Genomic DNA, 23,735 nt, shown 5'->3' on the forward strand with positions numbered 1-23,735 from the left:
TGCGTGTTATTATTCTATTGAGAAGCTTTTTTCATCCAGTCTGCTCTCAAAAAAGCTGAAAGTTCGAATTTATAAAACAGTTATATTAACTTACCGGTTGTTCTGTATGGTTGTGAAACCTGGACCCTCACTTTGAGGAACAGAGATTAAGAGTGTTCGAGAATAAGGTGCATGGGAAAATAATTGGGGCTAAGAGAAATGAAGTTACAGGAGAATGGAGAATATAATATAATAGAATATGTAATATAATATAACAATAGTAAAAGAATATACCCAGTACTCTTATATTAAGAGCACAAGTGAAGAACTGTTTTTGAGCGACAGAAAATTGACATTTAACTGTATAATAGGCTATAAGGACACGAGAATATCCCTTAAGTGTTGTTTGTCTGCTTATATGAGTAATGCCAAACATGTATTCACTTTATATAGGTATCCCTGTATTGTGCATGCGTTTGTTTCGCGTTCATGTCGAAGTACAACTGAATAACGTTATTTTTTTTAATATAATACAGTCTCTTCACCCCATAATGGATTATAAAAAACTTCTCCAGTTAGATCATAATGTATATGTGTATAGGAATGGATTGTTCACATTGTCATTTTATTGAATATGACGTAATCATTTCCATGGCAACCAAAGTCGAATTTCCGTATCACAAAATTCTTTAATTTTTTTCTATTAGGCCTTAATTAATGTAGGTCAAATATAAGCATTGCAGATCAGAAAGTAAATATTATACCGTATGTTTCTGTATAGACAGTGAATATAAGATTTACATGCGATCAAATAAAGTTTGTAAGGGGACCTCGACCTCGAATACGTTAGATATATTACTTTTTGGACTACATTATAGGAATTTGCCACAAAACAAAAGCGCAGAAAATTAAGCAAGCTGTCTTCGTTGCTGTAATGAGGAATATGACCACAGATGTTTCTGAAGACACATAGTAGGCTTATTAATATTCGGGTATGAGAAAAATTGTGTTCTGTGTGAATATTTTGGGTCCCAGTTTTATTGTTGGTTAAGAGATTACCTGCTTTTCTTACGAGCCACCACTGAAATCCACGTGTTGCTTCAAGCACATTGAGGACGTCTGTGTGAGTCATATCTGTAAAGGTGACTGTCTTCTGTACTTCCGTCATCTAGGGTGTCATCAAATATCCTGCTGATTAGTCACAATTTTTACAATTAATATCCTTGTCTGACAATTCTTGATTGTCATTTACAGCTGCTACCTTCCCAGTGTTGTTTCTTTTGCTTTTGTGTACACTGGAATTCTTCCTAAGAACTTCACAAGTTCGCTGTATTCCTTTTCAATTTCTTTTTGATTATATTTGCGTATTTTGGGAAACCTGTACCATGTCATGCCAGTGAATGTGGATTATTGAAGACCAGGTACCGGTAATAGACTGAATTGTACAGATCCAGAAACAAAATTTGGGTCACCTGCTTACTGAGCATGTGCAGTATGTTATAATTGGAACTTGAAAGATTCAGGTGGCCCAAATGTTTTTTTTTTTGGGTCTGTACTGTACCGTAATTAATATTATTTGTTAAATAAGCTATCGACAAGAGAAATTTTGGTTAAGGAATATAATTAATAGGGATCCTATTTTATAGTTCATAAAAATCTTAAATTTCGGTATAAAAATATAGGCCTAATTAGTTTCGGTATTACTTCGCACAAAAAAACATAAATTCGGCCTGTATCATCAAGGCATTCTTAAAGATTTTCGTGCATTTTAACAAAACTTTGTTTTCTTTCGGCATTTAGGTACCTGTTGTTTAGAGAAATTTGCGTAATAGCCTCCCATACCGTGTGTAAGTAATATAAATTAATAGGCACTACAAAACATTCAAACTTCTACACCTGTGGAGTAATGGTCAGTGCGTCTGGCCGCGAAACCAGGTGGCCCGGGTTCGAATCCCGGTCGGGACAGCTTACCTGGTTGAGGTTTTTTCCGGGGTTTTCCCTCAACCCAATACGAGCAAATGCTGGGTAACTTTCGGTGCTGGACCCCGGACTCATTTCACTGGCATTATCACCTTCATTTCATTCAGACGCTAAATAACCTAGGTGTTGATAAAGCGTCGTAAAATAACCCAATAAAATAAAAATAAAACATTCAAACTATTTCTACTTTATATTTAAAAAGAATCACTCGAAATATGGTTTGAAAAACTATTAGATTCAAAATTCAGTGATGAAATAGAATTAAAATATTGAATTCGAAATTTTATACATAAATATCGATGCATAACAGATTACATTTTAATCACAATTTTTAAGAAAATTCCACTACCTAATTAAACCAAAATCGTAAATCCAGCAATAGGGAAATTAACTTCACCAAAGCTTATTGTATTGATTGACACACGAATTTATGTGACTTCCAATAAATTATCTTTTTGGCACTTTAAATTAACATTTCGTAAAAAAAAAAATAAATGTCTCTTGAAAAACACTAAGCCTCATTTCGAATAAATTCGTGCAAAAAAATAATAGAAACACAAATTTCGCGTTATTTGGCTGGTTTAAACTTATGAAAGATATTTTGACCTGTAAGGGCTTTAAACTTACGTGACATTTTTGTTCAGGTGAAAAACCATATTTCGCGAATCCGTCGTTTGCGAAAACTAGGTAATTAAACTAATATTTTAATGAGATGGCTGCAGTTGCTTATTTGGTACCGGAAATCTTCTGGATGTCGACACTCTGAGCCCGTAAGAAATAAAATAGTGAAAGATAATCTTAGCTATTACATGTCAAATAATTTAAAGTGACCCAGTTTCAATTAAACTATTTACAGTAACATATTAATTGCCTGGGATCTAAAGTCTAAATTTGTATAAATGCAAATGTGCGGGGTTAATATTAATTAGCCAATCTTCAAAAATACAAAATACAATATATCAAGATTGTCGCTGGGCAGTAACCTGAACACAAGTTTCAGCGTCACATTGTTGACAAGTAATTCCATCAATTAGCACAGCCATAAAGCACTAATAGATGCTATAGAGTTAACAACGGAAAAAAACAGTAATAGGCTATATTCAGAACAAAGAACACATTGTTATGTGCTTCATGGGCGAGTTTACTACAAAACATGTTCAAGTCAGACACTGGCAAAACGTGATTGTATTATGTCATGTGTAGAATCGTGGAGTGTAAAAATATTCAAAACAAAATATTTACCGTACTTGAATTTTTTAAAATTTGAAATAAATATTATCAGTTGTTGTAAATGATGGTAAACATGTTTACATGCCTCGTAAGTTGACAATACGTTGCTTGGTTGCTATACAAGCAAAAAAAAAAAAAAAAAAAAAAAAAAAATACAGTTTTGTATGATTACTTACGTTCTCTTCATTAAAAAATAGTACTTTTTTTTACTCTTCAAATGAGACAAAAGTAAAATATAGGGAAATGAAAGACAGTGTTCTTTATCCTTAAATATTAAGAAAGCTGTAGGAAGGAGAGTACCAGTACAAAAATAACAAAAATAAGTTGCAAGAGCCGTTGTTATACTTACTTGTGGCTTTTAGAGAACCAGCAGGTTCATTACCACACTCACAAAAGCCCGCCATTGGTCCCTATCCTGAGCAGGATTAATCCAGTCTCTACCATCATATCCCATCTTCCTGAAATCCATTTTAATATTATTCTTCCATCTACGTCTCGGCCTCCCCAAAGATCTTTTTTCCCTGAGGTCTCCCAACTAACACTCTATATACATTTTTGGATTAACCCACACTTGCTACGCCCCATTCATCTCAAACGTCTGAATTTAATGTTCATAATTATGTTAGGTGGAGAATACAATGCGTGCAGTTCTGTGTTGTGTAACTTTCTCCATTCCCTGTAACTTCATCCCTCTATTTTCCTAAGCACCTTATTCCCAAACGCCTTTAACCTCTGTTCCTCTCTTAAAGTGAGAGTCAGATTCACAACCATACAGAACAACCGGTAATATAGGCCTAACTGTTTTATAAATTCTAACTTACAGCTTTTTTTGAATATTACTTACACTATCCGTACATAAGTTTAATTTTTTACTTAATTTTTACAAGAAATATAAATCTGACAATCTTAGGCATTGATGTTTAAATACTGGATTAGCAGAAGGAAGTTTAACAGAAACTGAAGATAAAGGAATGAAGGAAAACTGACTTTGTTGAAAACATAACGGTGTTCACACACATTTGAATAGGGTTGTCATAATTCTGCATACAAAAATACGAACATGGACATTCTTGTTTCCTCAAAAAATTCGAGATGTTATTTGCATTAAAGAAGACTATCTACTACACTGTAGCAAACATAACATAATAACAGTGAATCATAATTCTATTCCCATAATATGCTGGGTAACTTTCGGTGTTGGACCCCGGACTCATTTCACCGGCATTATCACCTTCATCTCATTCAGACGCTAAATAGCCTAAGATGTTGATAAAGCCTTGTAAAATAATCTACTAAAAATAAAAAATTCCCATAATATTAATACCGGTACCCTGTTAGTTGCAAACAGGGTAGTCTGATTTAGACACAGTACGATATCAGATATGACATTCACCAATTTTATTCTTATTCTTGTAGGAAGAATGTAGGCCTACTTGCTTTAAAAAAGGAGTGTTTTCTTTGATGAAGTCATAGAAATCCACACATGAAAACTCTGATCTGACTTTAACTTGAAGCAATGTTGTTGTTTAGTCAACCGTCCGAAGACAGGTCTGAACCTCACAAGTGATAACAACATGGTTTCACTTATGAGGCAACTAGGCCAGGGGATAATGGTGTAAGGTAGCCAGTTCCTTCCCCCCCTCCATTGCATGGCCGATTAGCTACATATTACACTAGTCAGACTTCAGATCTATACAAACATTTGTTCTTTTTCCGACACATTTCGTCAAGTGAGATGTACTGTCTGATAATAGATGTTGAAACAGGCTTTTATCTTATTTACTTGTAGTCTATTCCTCTCATTATTTTCATCAAAGAAACCACTCAGAAGTTCCTGGGAGAAAGTAGTTTACACAAATTCTTAAATTTTCTTAGAATTGTTAAATTTCTTTTAATATTTTGAAAACTTAAATCTGCAGATTTACATCTTTTAGTTCTGAGTTCGTGTCTCTTTCTTTCCCTTTCTACTTTTCTATATTTTCTATAATTATTTAAGCACATGATTCACAAACACGACCTCATCAAAAAGTTTGTCACTTTTGATTGTAGCAAATGACTGAATTTATAAACTCAGCCGATTTCTCGACACTGCTCCAGTATAATTGATAACTTGAAGGTACTTGAATTCAGGAAAACTACTCAGCACCCCCAAAACTGCCCTCCCAAACATAGTTCGAGATAATATAAATTCTCTCTTTTTCGTTTTATGTTCAGTGATCAATATTACTAGTTTCTGTTGAAAATCGTCTGTAGCTGCATTTAGATTGGCAACAGGCCATGATTGTTTGGCCAAACACCTGCATAGAATTGGAATATATCAGTCCATTGTGCAATTCAAATCAAGAAATGGATTGGGAACACCTCAAAATCTGTGCTTCAGTGGCTGACCATGACAATATCTTTGAAAAATATTGGAGTTCAAGAGGTCAAATGACTTTATTGTCAAACGCCTGGCATTAGAAAACAACAACAACAGTTTCTATTTAACTGTCGGGGTGGGGGGATGAATTTAAGTTTTATCCTGGAAATGAGCTTTGTAATCTATGAACGTAGTAGCCTACTTTTGTCTTTGATGTATCTTCAAGACCAATATGTACAAAACAACAGCTTTTACTGCTGGTGACTAGTTGTTGTTTTCTAATGCCAGGCGTTTGACAATAAAGTCATTTGACCTCTTGCACTCCAATATTTTTCAAAGATATTATCATGACCAGCCACTGAAGCACAGATATGCTGGTGACTAGTAGGTGTCCTCTTTTGATGGATGTAGCAACTAATTATTAATCTTCTTTCCTAGCCTTATCCAGAAAATACGGACATTTCGTTACTTATTTAATTGTACATTACGGACATGGACACAAGTCTTAAAATACAAACTGTCCGTACAAAATAAGGACATATGGCAACCCTACATTTGAAGGAATTATAAAGTTAAAGGGGAGATTTGAACATTTTTTAATGAAAATTACTGACCATACAAATTGATTTTCGTATTGAAATAAAATTATTATACAATTTTTATACATCTTGATTAGTGGCACAACTTTGAACACTGTATCACTTCGGAATCAGTGGCGGCTGATTGACTGAGGCAAGTGAGGCCGGGCCTCAGTCACTTGGCTTAACTGAAATCAAATTTTGTGTTTTTATATAATATATTAGTTATTTGAATGAAGCATGTATCGCTGTAGAAGCATTTCAAAACTTTGATGTATATAGAACTGTTTTGCAGTAAAATTTGTTCCTGAGGCCGGGATCGTTCGTGCCGGGTCTGGCTTGTGATGTATATGGACCTGTTTTGCAGTAAAATTTGTTCCTGAGGCCAGAATCGTTCATGCCGGGTCTGGTTTAATGCATTTCATATCCTTTCGCGGGCTTTGAGTTTACGCTTAAAACGTTGTAGCTGAGGCACAATTCGGCTGGCCTGGTCAGGTTTCACTCCTCCCATCCATGGGCCGGCCTCAAGGGTAGAGTGGGGTGGGAATAGCAGTGGTGACTTGTGTTTTCCTAACTAGGCCATAAATAACAAAATTCCAGCTCTTTGGCAGGCAGAGACCCACTCGATTCTCTCCCCTCATGTTTCAGTTTATGACATAAGCAGGATGTTCTACTATTGTACTTCGTAGTACAGTAGTGAATCTGGGCCAATGTTGTTATGTATTTTGGGAAAATATAAACAGAAACAAATGAGAGAAATAATGCTGGAGAAGTTAATTCATTGTTAGAGTGTTCTTTTTCGAGAAGAAATAATACTGAAAGAAAGGAAGTTTTAAATAAAGAGAGAGACTACCTATGACATCGCTGATAATTTTTCTGACACATAATCTTAAAACGCGAGTTTCTATTGCATCCTGGTATGGGCAACATAAATGGTTATGTGGTAATGTGAGGCAAAATAAACTTCTCTTGGCCTTGTTTGTTGCTGTCAAAGGAAAAAAATAAAAAGAAAAGAAAGAAAGGGGAATTTCAACACATATGGGTTGCTTCATCACACTGAAACAATCACTGAAACTCAAGCATAACAGCTTATTTGGTGAGTTAAATTATTATTTTTCTTGATAGTAATAAGAATAGACTAATAATAGTAGTAATAATAATAATAATAATAATAATAATAATAATAATAATAATAATAATACAGTAATAATGATATTAATAATATAACAATAATAATTAATATCATAAACAAACATTTCCTATCGGAAGCACTTAAACTAGTTGCATCTGGCCTCACCGAGGATTTTGATCACCGGCCGCTACTGTTCGGAATATGTAGTTTATTGCTTTCACGTGTTAAATACTAGGTACGGTACCATGTTGACTAGTTTCAGCCTGTTGTGGGCTATCTTCAGAACTAATTTTTACGTTCATTGTTGTTGGGAGAGAGTTTACTTTTTGAATGAGAAATACATTTTTTTTTCTATGCTGATACTACAGAGTGATTTGTATAGAACTAACACATTATTTTCTTTCTTTTTCTATTTCAAAACGAATGATGCTAGCCACAATTTGTTATACCTCAAATGTAGATTATCTTTGGGAGATTACTATCCTCTATAGTAAATGTTGAAAATTATTTATTTATTTGGCTAGAAATTCACTTAATGACCAGTTTTTAACGTTAAATTAAGATGAAATTTTGATTCCCTGTCACGAGATGCGCAGATGTTTATTCTTTATTCTGTATATTTGTCAACAAAATTATTATTCTTTCAGAGATCCAATTGTTTCCAATTTGTTTACCAGTCCCAGTATTGTGTTTCTTTGGGGGGATTACGAACACCAAATTCTCTCTGGTATGCCCTTTGAGTAGCTGTAATTGAATTCGTAATCCAGTATTGCTTCACAAGAAAGAGCCGTTGATTTAATGTGTACTGCATTTTCAGTGGCTAAAACAAAATGTCAAAAACAGCTGCCAACAATAAGGAATAAAGAATAAACATCTGCGCATCTCTTGACAGGGAATCAAAACTCCTGCTTAATTTGAAGTTAAAAACTGGTCATTAAGTGAATTTCCAGCCGAATAAATAAATAATTTTCGACATTTGCTATAGAGGTTAGAAATCTCCCAAAGATACTGTACATTTGAGGTATAACAAATTGTGGTTAGCACTGTTTGTTTTGAAATGAAGAAAGAAAGAAATGTGTTAGTTCCATATAAATCACTCTGTACTTTTATCATTGTAAGATGATCCATTTTTATCCTACTTTTTGTGTTTCAATTTTACCCATCCTAACACTACACATAATCTTTCTTAAGTGCAGTAAAACTGGTCCTTCCATCGTATGTTTTACCTAGTTAAAAGAGTCTGTAATATTAAAAAAAAAAAACTAAACGAAGTACCGGTAAGTTATTTTGAGGTTCATAAATTTTTATGCTGTTTCGATTTTGGTTAAAAAAATAATAATCTTACCAGCAGACTCAGAAATTCATCTCGTGGGCCTGAAATGGGTCTGCAGGCTGAACTTTTCTCAATCTTCTCTAGCACACGGCAACATCTGTTTCAGTTCTGATGGTGAAGATCTGCACTTTTTCGAGCTCAGTGGTGCATGGAAGACTGGCTGCTATTTGTTTGCAACAGCTTGCTCGACAGAACGACGTGTCTGGATGCAGAAAATCGTGGAGAGCATGACAGCAGCATTCCCGTGCCGCCTGCTGTCAGAGTTCACCAGAGCTGGCTGGTGCTATTTGAAGGTGAGGTCATGTTTACTACAGAAATATAGTCACAGTTATATGCATTGCTGTTGCCTAACCAGAAAGTGAAATTATTTATTTAAATCTGAAATGGCCAAATTCTCAGAGTCTAAACGAAGTTTTGGTCAATGTAGAGTATCCACAGCCCACTGAACTAATATTTCACACTTTTATCACTGCCAATGCTGCGCTGTATACCAATTTTCGGCAATCTAATGTAAAAGACTGCCTACAGATATTTGGAAAGTTTCAGAGAAAATACACAAATTCAATCTTCTAACACGATTTTTTTGTTTTTATGAATGAAGTAATTTGCTGGGAGACATCGTTAGATATAGACCACTTCTTACACTAAATCTGGAGTAATTTAAGCTTATTAATCAGATATGATTCTACTTACTGTTTTTTTTATATGCTCACCTGCATGTAATTTCTGTTTTATACATATTTCATTGTTATTTTCCATCCAAAGATCATTAAGAACGCTGAATATTACTTAATGTCTCCTATCTTTCTTCAAATAGTGTTTATATGCCATGTTAATTTTCATTTGTTTTCGTAAGTTAACAATGACGCACATTGGGAGCAACATATAAGAAATTATTTTCCTACACAATCCACGCTATATTCACGTTGTTTTCAAATGATTAATCGAAGATGGTTTGCTTATTGTTTATTACACGCACATTAATTGTATGTAATTTCTATTCCATACATTTATTTTTCTATCCCAAGATCATTAAGAATGGTGAATAATATTCATGCTTGTCTCCTGTATTTCTTAAAATATGTGGCATGTTAGTTTTTATTTGTCGTTATTTGCGTAAAAATGATGCGCCAAAAAATAATAATTTCGTACTCACTCCACATCCCTATATTCACATTTGTTTTTCAGTTATTTATTAAAGAATGTACCGGTATTTAAAAGACTAATAATTTAGAAACATGTTACATAAATCATCCTTGTGCCAAAAGAGAATGCTCCCTGGACCAAATTATATTAAAGAATGTACCGGTATTTAAAAGACTAATAATTTAGAAACATGTTACATAATTCATCCTTGTGCCAAAAGAGAATGCTCCCTGGACCAAATTATATTAAAGAATGTACCGGTATTTAAAAGACTAATAATTTAGAAACATGTTACATAAATCATCCTTGTGCCAAAAGAGAATGCTCCCTGGACCAAATTGTCGTATTTTGCAGTGGTCGTGAGTACTTGCTGAAATGGGTAATAATATAATATAATTATGTTGTACGTAGCCAGATCGATTATTCAATTGATAGGATATTTTAGAGTTTATTGCAGTTAATACAAAGTTTCATCTGAAGGTTTAGCATGTCTGAACAGCTGATTGCTAAAATCAGCTGTTAACCCTGCCGATACTAGTGACATGGTTGGATTCATTGAGAACTAGACCTCCCTGAGCTTGATTTTAGTACCAACAACATCAAAGGTGCCGACAAGAGTTGTCTCTACTGTATGTTCTTTATACTGTGACTAAATATGTTTAGGATTAGTGTAAAACTAACCTATGTCTCCTATAGTGGGCAGGACATAAATAACATTCACCGAAGTTTTTTATAATAACAGGTACTGTGAAAATATGGAAGCTGTCATTGCATGGTGTAAACAGACGAATTTTAGAAGTCGCTGAACCTTATCAGACTTCTCATTTGAAATACGATATCAGCAGTGAGAGAACTTAGATAAGGTTATTCTTATCAGTACGATTATATCTTACTCTGGTCACAGGTTAACCAAACAGTGAAGCAGGAAAAGTTAATTATCAGAATTGCATAAAATACCTTTTCCAAAGCCTCCTCAGTACTGTGCCATCTTACAAAATATCTGTAGATGACAGTTATCTTTAAATAACTTGAAAACGATTAGAGATATCTCAGAACAGATTGCACCATTGTTTCCCCTGAGTACCTACATGACCCCCTTTCCATTTAAAATTTCAAAGTTGCATCCAAAATGGCGGCTTTTGAGATAGCTGAGGGATAGAATCGAATGTGTCGTTTGTAGAGCATTTGGTCTTACATTTGATAACACCTATAGTAATCGGAAAATCAGGCATATGGAAGATATTTAGCCTATATGGTTGCAGACTTTTGATTCACTCTGTATTTTATGTAACTGAAAATGACTACCAGTTAATCGAAAATGTTAGTCCTCACACCAACTAAGCTAAATAATTAAATTTATTATAAGAAAGATAAGTGTTTAAGACTTTTGTTATTTATTTATTAATACTGTTAGATATGCCAACAACTTGCCGGAAAATGTCTCTGAAAATATGTAGACAAAGTAGTCATATTAAATAACGTCTGTTCATCTGGTCAGTGAGTACATGTTGGCAGCCCTTTTATGTTTGGATATTAAAGATACAGGTCGTTGGTGTGAACAGATGAGATAGCAGAGAGAATGTTTGTCTCGTTGCTTTTCAGTTTAATGTTCATTATATTCATATGCAATTGCTGTCAAACAAGATGAATAAATGTAACTCGTGCTTGAAACGTGGTTACTGTATAATGTTTAATTTTTCTCATTCAGTGTATTTATTAAAATATAATACTGCAAAAGATACAGAACATTGATTTTTGTAACTCTTTCGTATAGTGTCTACAATAATTCAGAAATGTTGTGTCATTCTTGAAGGTGTATCTAAAATGTAATCTTTTGATAATACGTTATCTGTGAATGAAAGAATAATGACTGTAACATAATAATAATAATAATAATAATAATAATAATAATAATAATAATAATAATACTTACTTACAAATGGCTTTTAAGGAACCCGAAGGTTCATTGCCGCCCTCACATAAGCCCGCCAGCGGTCCCTATCCTGTGCAAGATTAATCCAGTCTCTATCATACCCCACCTCCCTCAAATCCATTTTAATATTATCCTCCCATCTACGTCTCGGCCTCCCTAAAGGTCTTTTTCCCTCTGGTCTCCCAACTAACACTCTATAATAATAATAATAATAATAATAATAATAATAATGATAATGATTTATTTAACCTGGCAGAGTTAAGGCCATGCGGCCTTCTCTAACACTCAACCAGGAGTAAAACTGCGTTACAAAAAACACTTCAAATTTACAAAGTTCACTACAATTTTACGCACAATATTGAATAAGATAATAATAATAAAATGTAATCAACAAGTAAGTAGAAATCAGACATAATATATAACATACAGAAAGAAAGGAAAAAGCATAATAAAATGTGAACAGCAGGTCAAAATAAATGAGACATACAAAGTATAAAAAAAGTAAGACAGTTATTGATAATAATAATAATAATAATAATAATAATAATAATAGCAATGATAATGATTATAATAACAATAATGATAAAATAATAATAATAATGATAATAATAATAATAATAGTAGTAGTAATAATAAAATAGTGCAGTACAAAGCATACAATGAATACAATATTTTTAGGTACGTACAGTAAGGAAAATTATGATTATATATAGCTCAACTTATCACATTATAGATATACCATTATCAGAAAATATGAAAACAAAAATATAAAATAAGTTAAATATAACTAGAACATAACAAAAAAAAATGTGAATACGTGGAAACATGCAATACAACACTGTATGTTTATCAAGCCCTAAATTTTGTCAAAGATAATTCACAAATTTTGACACATAGGAATGATGTACACTTATACAATACCAGAAACCATGACCTTTTTGACTTACCTAAATGTAGGCTAACCAAAACAATGAATAATAATTATTTTATTATGTCTTTAAAAAATTGAAAATAAATATCCGACATATGTTTTCAATCTTAAAAGAAAGTCTTTCAACAGACTTGTGTCTTGTTAGTTGATCAACAAACCCTTTTATGATATTAATGAGTTCTTTTAATGTTAATGTTGTTGAGTGTTTCTGATATGACTGTACGATACTCAATACAAAAAATAATTGTTTTGCATTAACTTTTCAGTCTAACAGAACTTGCATCATTATAGAAGAAACTATGAAGTATATATTTCAGCACTGATTACAATATTCTGTCTTAATTTGAAGCACCATTTTCCATTCATTGTCACAGTAACTCCACAGTGTTTTTAATTGTTGTTTAGTCAACTGTCCGAAGACAGGTCTGGATCCCACAAGTGACACCAACAAGGCATCACTCATGAGGCAGTTAATTAATTGACTCTAATTAAAAAATTTAAATATAAAATTTTCACATTTTGGTTTGTGTTCATTTGGTATTTTAGATACTTACTGTTGAAAAAACTTCTTTATAACATATTATTGTTCATAGAACAAAAATATCTAAGGTAATTACGAGGGGGATCCAGGAAATAACGACCGTTTTGTTGTAATAATTAAAAAAAAAATATTTATTTGAAAAAACAAAGTCTGTTACATAACTGAAGCTTCCTTTATTCTCTACATAATCACCACCTACATTTAAACATTTGTCGTATCTGTTCACTAGCTTTAGAATTCCCGTGTTATACTCCTCTGCCACCAGTTCATTAAGCCAGGTGTTCACTGTCTTCTTCAACTCTTCATCACTTCCAAAATGCGTACCACCCAGAAAGTCTTTCAGCTTAGTGAAAAGGTGAAAATCGCTAGGAGCAAGGTCTGGACTATAGGGCGGATGATCAAAGATTTCCCAACCGAATTGATCCAGCAATTCTCGAGTTGAAGCAGCAGTGTGCAGGCAGGCGTTGTCGTGAAGAAGCACAACTCCTCTCGAAAGCATTCCTCGCCTCTTGTTTTGGATGGCTCGCCGTAGTTTTCGTAAAATCTCACAATAACGATTTGCATTGATCGTAGTGCCTTTTGGCATGAAATCCAGCAAAAGAACACCTTTGCAATCGCAAAAGACAGTAGCCATGACTTTTTGTGTTGAGAGAGTCTGTTTGAATTTTCTTGGTTTCTTGGGTGATGAGGGATGATGCCACTGACGTGATTGGCGCTTGGTCTCTGGGGTGTTGTGAGACACCCAGGTCTCATCACCAGTCACAATTTGATCAAGAAAGGCTTCTCCATCTGTGTGATATCGCATCAAGAATGTCAATGCTGAGGCCATTCTCTGAGTTTTGTGTTGGTCACTCAGTTGCCGTGGAACCCATCGTGCACAGATTTTGTGGTAGCCAAGATGTTGCGACACAATTTCACCAAGCAAAGAACGAGAAATGTCAGGAAAGGCAATATGCAATTCGTCGAGTGATGTGCGCCTGTCTTGCAAGATTCTGTCATTCACTTTAGTCTTCAGGTCTTCTGTGATGAGTGATGGGCGTCCGGGTCGAGTTTCATCGTGGACATTTGTTCGCCCATTGTTGAACATTTCGCATCATTTTCTCACATTTCTTTCATTCATTACAGTATCATCATACACTTCTTTCAATTGCCGGTAAATTTCTGCAGGTTTCAAATGTCGGGCATTCAAAAATCGAATCACACTCCTCACCTCACAGTTGACGGGATTATCAATCACGTCGTTCATTTTGAAGTAACACAAAATGCACAATGGCGACTTGTTGCAACCAGTACTCACAACATTATGAGAACACATGTTAAGGAAGCCAGTTGACCTTCAAACAAGGAAGGGGAGTCAGCTGCGCGGCGGGTATGTGCTAACGGTCGTTATTTCCTGGATCCCCCTCGTACTTTTTCTTTTTGAAATGTTTGTAAGGATTTTTCGTGTATAAATGCTTTATGTTAGAGAATGTTTTGGTAACTTAAGGGTCAGTAACTTTTGTTTCCTACCAGGAAGGTATCAGTGGGGCATGGACGTCTGGGTGGATACTGATCCAGAAGCGCACCATGTTCTACTGTGTGCAGAAGGGAGCTCTGCAAGAGGCCGACTTGAGAAAAGCAAGATGTGTTGGTGAGACATGTTTTTGTATATATTATTCCTGGTATGTTACGTTAGTTCAGGCATTAGGAATGGAAAAGAATTGATTCCAGTCTGAGGTATGCAGAAATCTGTGGTTTTGGGTGAAAATAGTTACCACATGAATAAAAAGTCTTGATAGCTTTTCATTATCTTCATTTTTTTTTTCTAACAAACTAAATTTTGTCGAAAAAGTTAAATTTTCATTATAATAATTTGTTCTAATGATCTAATTATTTAGTGTAAAGATCTGCCTTAGCTTCTTTCCTAGAAATTAGTAATTTCCTCCCCCCCCCACCCCTTTTCTCTGAGTTGATTTGTAGTTTGATGCTATTACCTTTTCTCGTTTCCTTTGACTGTATTTCAAACTACATATCGTCGTTGTTCTTGCAATAACTCCTATGTGCAAAATATAAAATTGTTCAGTAGGAGGAAAAACACATTTATTCATTCTATGGCAGTATTGTATTATATTGTATTGTATTGTATTGTATTTATCAACATTCCATGGTATTCGTACATTGCTTTACAGCTAGAATATGGAACAAGTCAAAAAATTTTATACTATTATAAAGTCTTAATTTATAGTCACAGTCTAGATGAAATATATATACAGACGAGATTTACAATATAGTCTACTAGTACAACACAAAGTTTTAGTATCAATTTCATGAATTGTTATTGAATGTCATGAATTCACCTACAGAATAGAAGGCGTGAGAAATTAGGTACTTCTTTAATTTGGCCCTAAATAATCTTATGTTTTGAGTTTCATTTTTTATATCGATAGGGAGGCTATTAAAATTTTTACTGCCATATAACGCATTCCTTTTTGATAGCACGATAGACTTGCCGATGGAGTATGAAAGTCATTTTTTGACATGTATTTATGCTATGAACTGATGAATTAGTTACAAAGTTTTCACGATTACATACGAGGAAGACTATTAATGAAGAGATATACTGACAAGTCATGGGCATTATTTGTAGTTTTTTTTAAAATAATCCTACAAATTCCCTAGATTTGACACCTACTATTATTCTAATTACTCTTTTTTGTAATAGAAATATACTGTTACTGTCTGTGGAATTTCCCCAGAATATTATTCCAAAACTCATTACCAAGTGGAAGTATGCAAAGTATATTGTTTTTAAGGTATTGATATTTACTATCTTTTGCATACATCTAATAGCAAAACAAGCTGAATTTAGTTTGGGGGTAATTTCTTTAATATGATATTTCCAATTTAACACATTATCGATTTTTAAGCCAAGAAATTTGGTTGTCGTTGTTTCTAATAGGGATCTGTTGTTAATTATTGCGCTAGAAATTTGCGACATTGAATTTGCACAGGATTTAAATTGAATTATGTTAGTTTTGTTACAATTTAATACCAATTTATTGACTGAGAACCAGTCACATATTTTGAAGAGAATTTCCTCTGTTGAAGATTGGAATGTGTTGGAGTTATTGGCTGTAATTACTATACTTGTAGTACATAGGAGAGACTGTGAATTCTTAAATTTTCGAAAGGAAGAAATATAATTACATATAGGAGATTTTATTATTTGCTGTATCACTATTTAAGTTATTTAATAGAGAAAAAATCTGAAAATCGATAAATATGTCATAGGAGTTATTGCAGGAACAACGACGATATGTAAAGGCTCATTTACACGCTCACGGGATTTTCTCAAACTGTAGGTACGTGTAAATCTGTGCTAGTAAACTTCATGTGTAAACGTGAGATTTCGACAGCCACAAATAACAGTATTTAACTTGAGCAAATTGAGATTGTGTCTGTAAACAAACGAAGGATTACGCATGCAGCTGAACCTTCTTCGTGTACTTGAGACTTATTGTAGGTCTAAAACCCAAGGCCAACCAGAAAGGCTGTGCAGTTTAAGTAGTTACAATATCGAACATCAGGAATTCACTTCAATTGTGAAACCTTTTGGAGATCAGTACTCACACACTTGGAACTATAGACTTCATATGTTTCTCATCAGAAGTTATCACTAGGGACCGGATTTTTATGTAATATCAAGGTGTGAAATATATACATATTTATGTAAGAAAAATAAGCTGAATATGTACCAAAATATGTAAAATCATGAAAATATTTAATATCAATATCTGGCAGGTATCGGATAGGTAAGACTTTCCAGTTGTGATTTCATAGAGCACCCGACTTTTTTACCGCACACTTTACACATTACTATTTTTCCATCTGTAGTGAAAGCTTCGTCCATCGCAATCCATGATTTTATATTTGTCATTAGTGTTGAAGATACAGGGACCATTTTAGTTAGTTAAAAGCAGTAGGTAAACTCACTTGCACTTTATACTGTAAGTACTAAAACTAGAGAACTGAGTGAAATGAATGCAGGAGAAAATAAGAGGAGATGTGGGACACATGCATTTTACCTGCTCCCTGTAAGAAACAAAGTACCTACTAAAACCTCAAACTATAGGCATTTACAAACTGTTGTTTGAAAAGTGACATTCCTGTCTCATTCAGAAGGGTAGGATTATTCCAGCCGAGAACCCTACTTTCTAATTGCTCGGAAAATCCCATTTCCGTATAAGTCTACTAAATTTAAAGTAAACAGGTCAAGCAATAACCTGAAAAGCTATTTATTTTAATCTTTCGACATCTTTCCAGTTTGTTGCTTTACTTCAGCTTCTTTTCAAATGTCGGCTACTTTATTGCGGCTCATGTCAGACTTGACATGGGTTTTCACTGGAAGGATTAGGAAGAGGGTGGGTAAGGTTGCAAATTGCATGGGAACAGCTTGTTAAGACGTGTGTAGAACAATTATAGTTCGAGACAAATCATGTCGTCCTTGTCCCACTCCACCGCATGAAGGCAACGCTACTTTTTTAATGAGAAAGGCTGCCTTTTGTTCACTCATATTTACAGTGGATAGTATGGGGTGAGTGCCTATATTACTTTCTGGAACTAAGAATGTTACGTTTCGTCCCGAAATATATCCTTTCTTGGGTAGGTAAGAAGACTTTTTAAATCTGTGTATTTCAAATTGTAAACTTCCACAGCAGAAGTTTTTTTTTTTTCTTTTAGAGAAGTAAAAATGATTGAAACCCTTAAATATCTAGATTTATGTAATACCAAGCCGTAATATGTAATGTGGGGTAGATATGTAAAAATATGTAGTATCAAATTTTAATATATTAATGGTAATTACAAGATTAACAAAGATTTGTTATTTATTTACAGTTAGGTTGAAAGGAATATAATATGTAATTACATAAAAATACGGTCCCTAGTTATCACAGTAGGGTTCTTTTATGGATGTTTGCGCGTTTACAGCAACGTTTACTAGTTTGCTTGAGCATGTAAAGCCACTAAGAAAGTCGTAACAGCACAGTTTATTGCACTTTTAAAAATACGTTGCTGCATACAACACACGTGTTTTTGTGTCATAAAAGCCTGAGTGAGATTGTAGGCATGTTGAAACCAAGCCACTACATTTCCAGTCGCACAGCAGCAAACAACATGGGATGAATAGGAAGTTATGCTTTCCGTCATGATGCAGGCAACTTGAGCTAGTAAGCGGATTTATTTTCCGTTATTACTTACTTACTTACAAATGGCTTTTAAGGAACCCGGAGGTTCATTGCCGCCCTCACATAAGCCCGCCAGCGGTCCCTATCCTGTGCAAGATTAATCCAGTCTCTATCATCATACCCCACCTCCCTCAAATCCATTTTAATATTATCCTCCCATCTACGTCTCGGCCTCCCTAAAGGTCTTTTTCCCTCCGGTCTCCCAACTAACACTCTATATGCATTTCTGGATTCGCCCATACATGCTAAATGCCCTGCCCATCTCAAACGTCTGGATTTAATGTTCCTAATTATGTCAGGTGAACAATACAATGCGTGCAGTTCTATGTTGTGTAACTTTCTCCATTCTCCTGTAACTTCATCCCGCTTAGCCCCAAATATTTTCCTTAGCACCTTATTCTCAAACACCCTGAACCTATGTTCCTCTCTCTGAGTGAGAGTCCAAGTTTCACAACCATACAGAAGAACCGGTAATATTATGTCCTTAAATATTTATGTCAGGCTCTTGTATTAAAAACTGATATATATATATATATATATATATATATATATATATATATATATATATTTAATAATAACATATACATAAAAATGTTACATTAAAATACCCCGAAAGAGCAAAGCTCGTGTTTGGGGACAGTTCCGTTACATGGATATACATACGAGGCGTGTTCTTAAAGTAAGTTCCAAAAGGGTGTAGAAAGTAAACGGGAAAATATTTACAAACCATTTTTGTAGCATTGTATTCCCCACACTTCAATTACTTCTAACCATAATCTCCACCATTATTGAGGCATTTATCGAGTCGTGGCACAAGTCTTTCTATCCCCTCATTGTAGAATTCACCCGCCTGCGAACCACTCCGCTACATTTGTGGAAAATTCAAGGAAAGCGAAGAAATTGTGGACCTCCTGTCCTCATGAATTTTTTCATCGACAGCACGAACCAAATCGTCATTGATCAAAGATGGCCGACCGGCATGCTGCTCGTCATGCACAGAGTTGCGGCCCTCGTTGAACTTTCTAACCCAACTCCTGACCATTCCATCACTAATGGCACCATCACCATACACCTCATAAAGTTGATGATGAATGTCAGCTGGTTTGATGTTTCTCGCATTCAAGAAACGGATAACAGACCGCATCTCACAGTCGGCGGGGTGCTCGATCACTTTAAACATTTCAACTGATCACAACTAACCACACACACGGACTGAAGCTCTGAAACTGCATGCACAGCTTGCCTGAGGACTGAAGAAGAAAACACGCATGCGCAAAATAACGATTGCAGCGATTCGACGGCTATAATTGAAAACGGAACTTACTTTAAGAACACGCCTCGTACTTTGCAGACAGAATACTTAAGAAAAAAGGTCACATAAAGACGATAATGAATTTAGTAAATAATAATACTAGTAATAACTGAGTGAAAAAAGAGACGATGTTGAGATTGGTGGATTAATATTAAATTATTATTAGTAGTATAATTAGTACAGTTCATCTTAGTATAGTAACCAAGATAAGATAGAAAAAATATACTTAGGATAGAAATAAACTTGCAAATCAAGCTTTCAGGTGTAACTCCCTGTAAAGTTGATTTGAATAATTTCGAGGGAAAAATTGTTTCGGGGCCAGGTATCGAACCCGGGACCTTTGGTTTAACGTACCAACGCTCTACCAACTGAGCTACCCGGGAATTCTACCAGACACCGATCCAATTTTTCCCTCTATATCCACAGACCTCAAAGTGGACTGACAACCATCAAGCAACCAACATTGAGTGCACACTAACTCTGTGTGACTTAAATTGTGGTTTTCTGTTAACGAACAGTGACGTGTATTATGCAAATCAAGCTTTCAGGTATAACTCCCTGTAAAGTTGATTTGAATAATTTGGAGAGAAATAAACTTGTTTTACAATACATGGTACATCTGAAAATTCCATTGCTTAAAGTAGTCAATTCTGGATGAAATTTTATTATCAAATTGTATAGACGTGGACCATAATTTGTACTGTGTAGTAAAGCAGCAGATGTGAAACATTTAGGTTCAACTAATTTAAGAATTTCATTTCGTCTTGTATTATGATCATGTGGCTGAGCTACAAATTTCATTCTATTTTTATGATAGAATTTCATTAAAGAGTATTTGCAAATTTGGTCAATTCTAAAAACATTCAATTCGGAATGGATCAAATTTGTTGGATAATCCAGTCGCCTTTTCAAACAAATTTTGATTATACGTTTTTGCAACATAATTAGAGGAAGAAGAGCAGTTTTTGTAATGCCTCCCCATCCAGTTATAACAGTAATTTGATACAAAATATGAAGTTGCATAACGAAAGTATTTAGCTTCGTTGGTAAGATGCACTCACCAAGAAAGGATCAGAAGAAATATGGTTTTGTACAGTTTATAAAAATTTAATTATACAGTGATTTGAGGTCTAGATTTGTACTAGTGACCTCTTTAGAATACAAAAATTATCTCTCACCTCTTGGTGACAATACATTATATATATTTTTTTGTCCAATGGCAGGACCCTTGTCATTATTCACTAGAGTGAGCAACTCTTCCTATTTTCTGGGAACTCCCATATGTGAGATCATTTCAGATACAGAAGAGTTTTCCAATATAAGGGGTAGTATCAATACTTAATACAAGATAGAAATATTCATGCAGCGTTGTTGAATGTCATAAATTCACCTATAGATTAGAAGGCATGAGAAATTAGATACTTCTTTAATTTGACCCTAAATAATCTTTTGTTTTGAGTTTGATTTGTTATATCCGTAGGGAGGCTATTAAAAATATTTACCGCCATATAATGCACTCCTTTTTGATAGCACGATAGACTTGCTGATGGAGTATGAAAGTCATTTTTTTGTCGAGTGTTTATGCTATGAACTGTTGCATTAGTTACAAAGTTTTGATGATTACATACGAGAAAATTTATTAATGAAAAAATATACTGACAAGCTATGGGCATTATTTGTAGTTTTTTTAAAATAATCCTACACGATTCCCTAGATTTGGCACCTACTATTATTCTAATTGAGGACCGTTTTTGCAGAACTTGCTAACTGCAAAATTTGCAAAATTGAGATTTTGATGGATTCGTTAACATAAGGCAGGCCTCTACATGATGTTCAAAGCATCTTAGTAAAATTGGGTTATTTCTCTTCATTGTAGTGTGTCAAAGTGTGATCGTTTTTTCAAAACTTGCTTTCTGCTGTAAGTTAGACGTACAGCAAAATTTGCTTACTATAGTGTTCTGTCTCTCCTGTAAAATTTAGTTTTTTCAGTTAGTAAGTTTTGCAAAAACGGTCCTGAATTACTCTTTTTTTTTTTTTTTTTTTTTGTAGTAGGAATATACTATTACTATCTAGAATTTTCCCAGAATATTATTCCAAAACTCATTATCGAATGGAAGTATGCAAAGTATATTGTTTTTAAAGTACTGATATTTACTACCTCTTGTATAGATCTAATAGCAAAACATGCTGCATTTAGTTCAGTTGTAACAGTTCGTTGTCACATCAGACACTGATATAGCTCCAGATCGATTAGATAACGTGAAACAATATAAATCAGTGCATTATGATAAAAGCTATCTATTTCTCAATCAACCTTTCTTCTTTTGGCGTCTAATTTTACATTACATGTTAGCTGTCACAAATTATGAACTAATTACTGAAACAGTAACATCTGTATTGTGATAACAACTGACAGTAGAAGTCGCTGTGTATGCATATTAGTAGTCACTGTATCTGTTTATTATTATTACTTGAGAGCAATCTGAACTGTTTGGAAGATCAGTTTTGAAGTTGTGATATGGACTGAGATCTGCCAATCGGTGATGGCATAGCCTACTATTATTTCGTTTCAGCAGCTGCCCTATTAGTTCTAGAACTTTTATATTTGTGCAATATCAGGAGAATATATGATTAGATCCCTATTTTCCTTCTTTTATTTTGTACCGAGATCATCACCATTCAGTGATCCTTTGTTGTTAAAAATATATATTTTGTGTTATTTATTTGCTTCACTACAAAGCCTAGAACTTGATCAAAGGCTATCTCTTAAAACATACATTACACGCAATCTATATAAAAAAAAATCTGAAATATAAACAGTAGGTAATAAATAACAAATTGGACTGGAAGTCCGGGGTTCGATCCCAGGTGGTGACAGGATTTTTTCTCGTTGCCAAACTTTCAGAATGGCCCCGAGGTTCACTCAGCCTCCTATAAAATTGAGTACCGGGTCTTTCCCGGGGGTAAAAGGCGGTCAGAGCGTCGTGCCGACCACACCACCTCATTCTAGTGCCGAGGTCATGGAAAGGATGGGGCTCTACTTCCATGCCCCCAAGTGCCTTCATGGCATGTCGGGGATACCTTTTTTTTACCCAAGAATAAAGTTTTGCATTGCTTCCAAATATTGGTCATGGATGTTTGTAGAGTAGAGTACAGGGCAGTATTGAAGATGAGAGCTATCTGTATCTTCTTGCATATTGCGAAGTGGGCAAAGAGAGCTGTCCAGAATTCCAGTTCTATGTAAATGAAAGGCAACACAGTCGTACCTTGTGTCCATTCGGATATGTGCAACTGCTACACATCTTGGATTTGTTGGATGTAAAAAAAAGAACAACAACAAGGGAATACATAACATACTGTATTTACTTGGCTGTAGGACTCCATCACATATAGTACCGGCCTTACTTTTTGAAAGTAAAAATATAAAATTTTGTAATAACTTTGTTTTGATTGTAAATATCTATATTATGTGCCATAAAAATAAAAGAGCACTTTTTTAATCTCCTCCCAAACCAAGTGATTTCATGAAGTTCTTTTCTATAAGATCCTTCCCCAATTTTGCAAGTAAAAATAGAAAAAAAAGGGGGGGGGGTCTTATAGTCGAGTAAATGCGGTAAACTGTTACAGGGTTTGTAAGTTTATCGAAACTCCTGAATGTCTTCGTATGTAGAATTCATTTGAGCTGTGCTTCTTCCATTCCATGACATTATTTAAGCTTTGCTGCTAGTTTCTGTACAATTACCAGTGTACTTCTTATTAGGCACTAGTAAGTTTTTGTAAGAGCCTTCAATTGCTGGAAAGATGGATTGTTGTTATAATTCGATTTGCTTCTAATTATTGTGATCCTGATTGAATTTGTTGTTGTCAGATATCGTAACTTCTGTGTGCAAGGATAACCTGCAAACAGTATGTTTAAATGTTTCATCAATACATATTTTAAATTAAAAAATAACCCCAAAACATATGTGATTTTTTTCTCTCTTAGCTCTTAGCATACACTGATAGATAATTCATACTATATAGTACGAAAAGTTCTTAAAAAGAGACTAATGTACC

The 23,735-nt window shown here is 34.4% G+C and overlaps 1 protein-coding gene across 1 annotated transcript in view; it reads left to right on the forward strand.

The window, feature by feature from the left end:
• The window catches only part of RhoGAP15B (RhoGAP_ARAP and RA_ARAPs domain-containing protein RhoGAP15B), a 56,277-nt gene that overhangs the window by 3,249 nt on the left and 29,293 nt on the right, over positions 1-23,735 (forward strand). The window contains exons 2-3 of the mRNA XM_069836337.1: positions 8,698-8,884; positions 14,655-14,772. Of these exons, the coding sequence (XP_069692438.1) occupies positions 8,698-8,884; positions 14,655-14,772 (305 nt within the window). The remainder of the gene's footprint in view (positions 1-8,697; positions 8,885-14,654; positions 14,773-23,735) is intronic.

Source organism: Periplaneta americana, chromosome 9 (assembly GCF_040183065.1).
Source record: "Periplaneta americana isolate PAMFEO1 chromosome 9, P.americana_PAMFEO1_priV1, whole genome shotgun sequence".
Lineage (NCBI taxonomy): Eukaryota > Metazoa > Arthropoda > Insecta > Blattodea > Blattidae > Periplaneta > Periplaneta americana.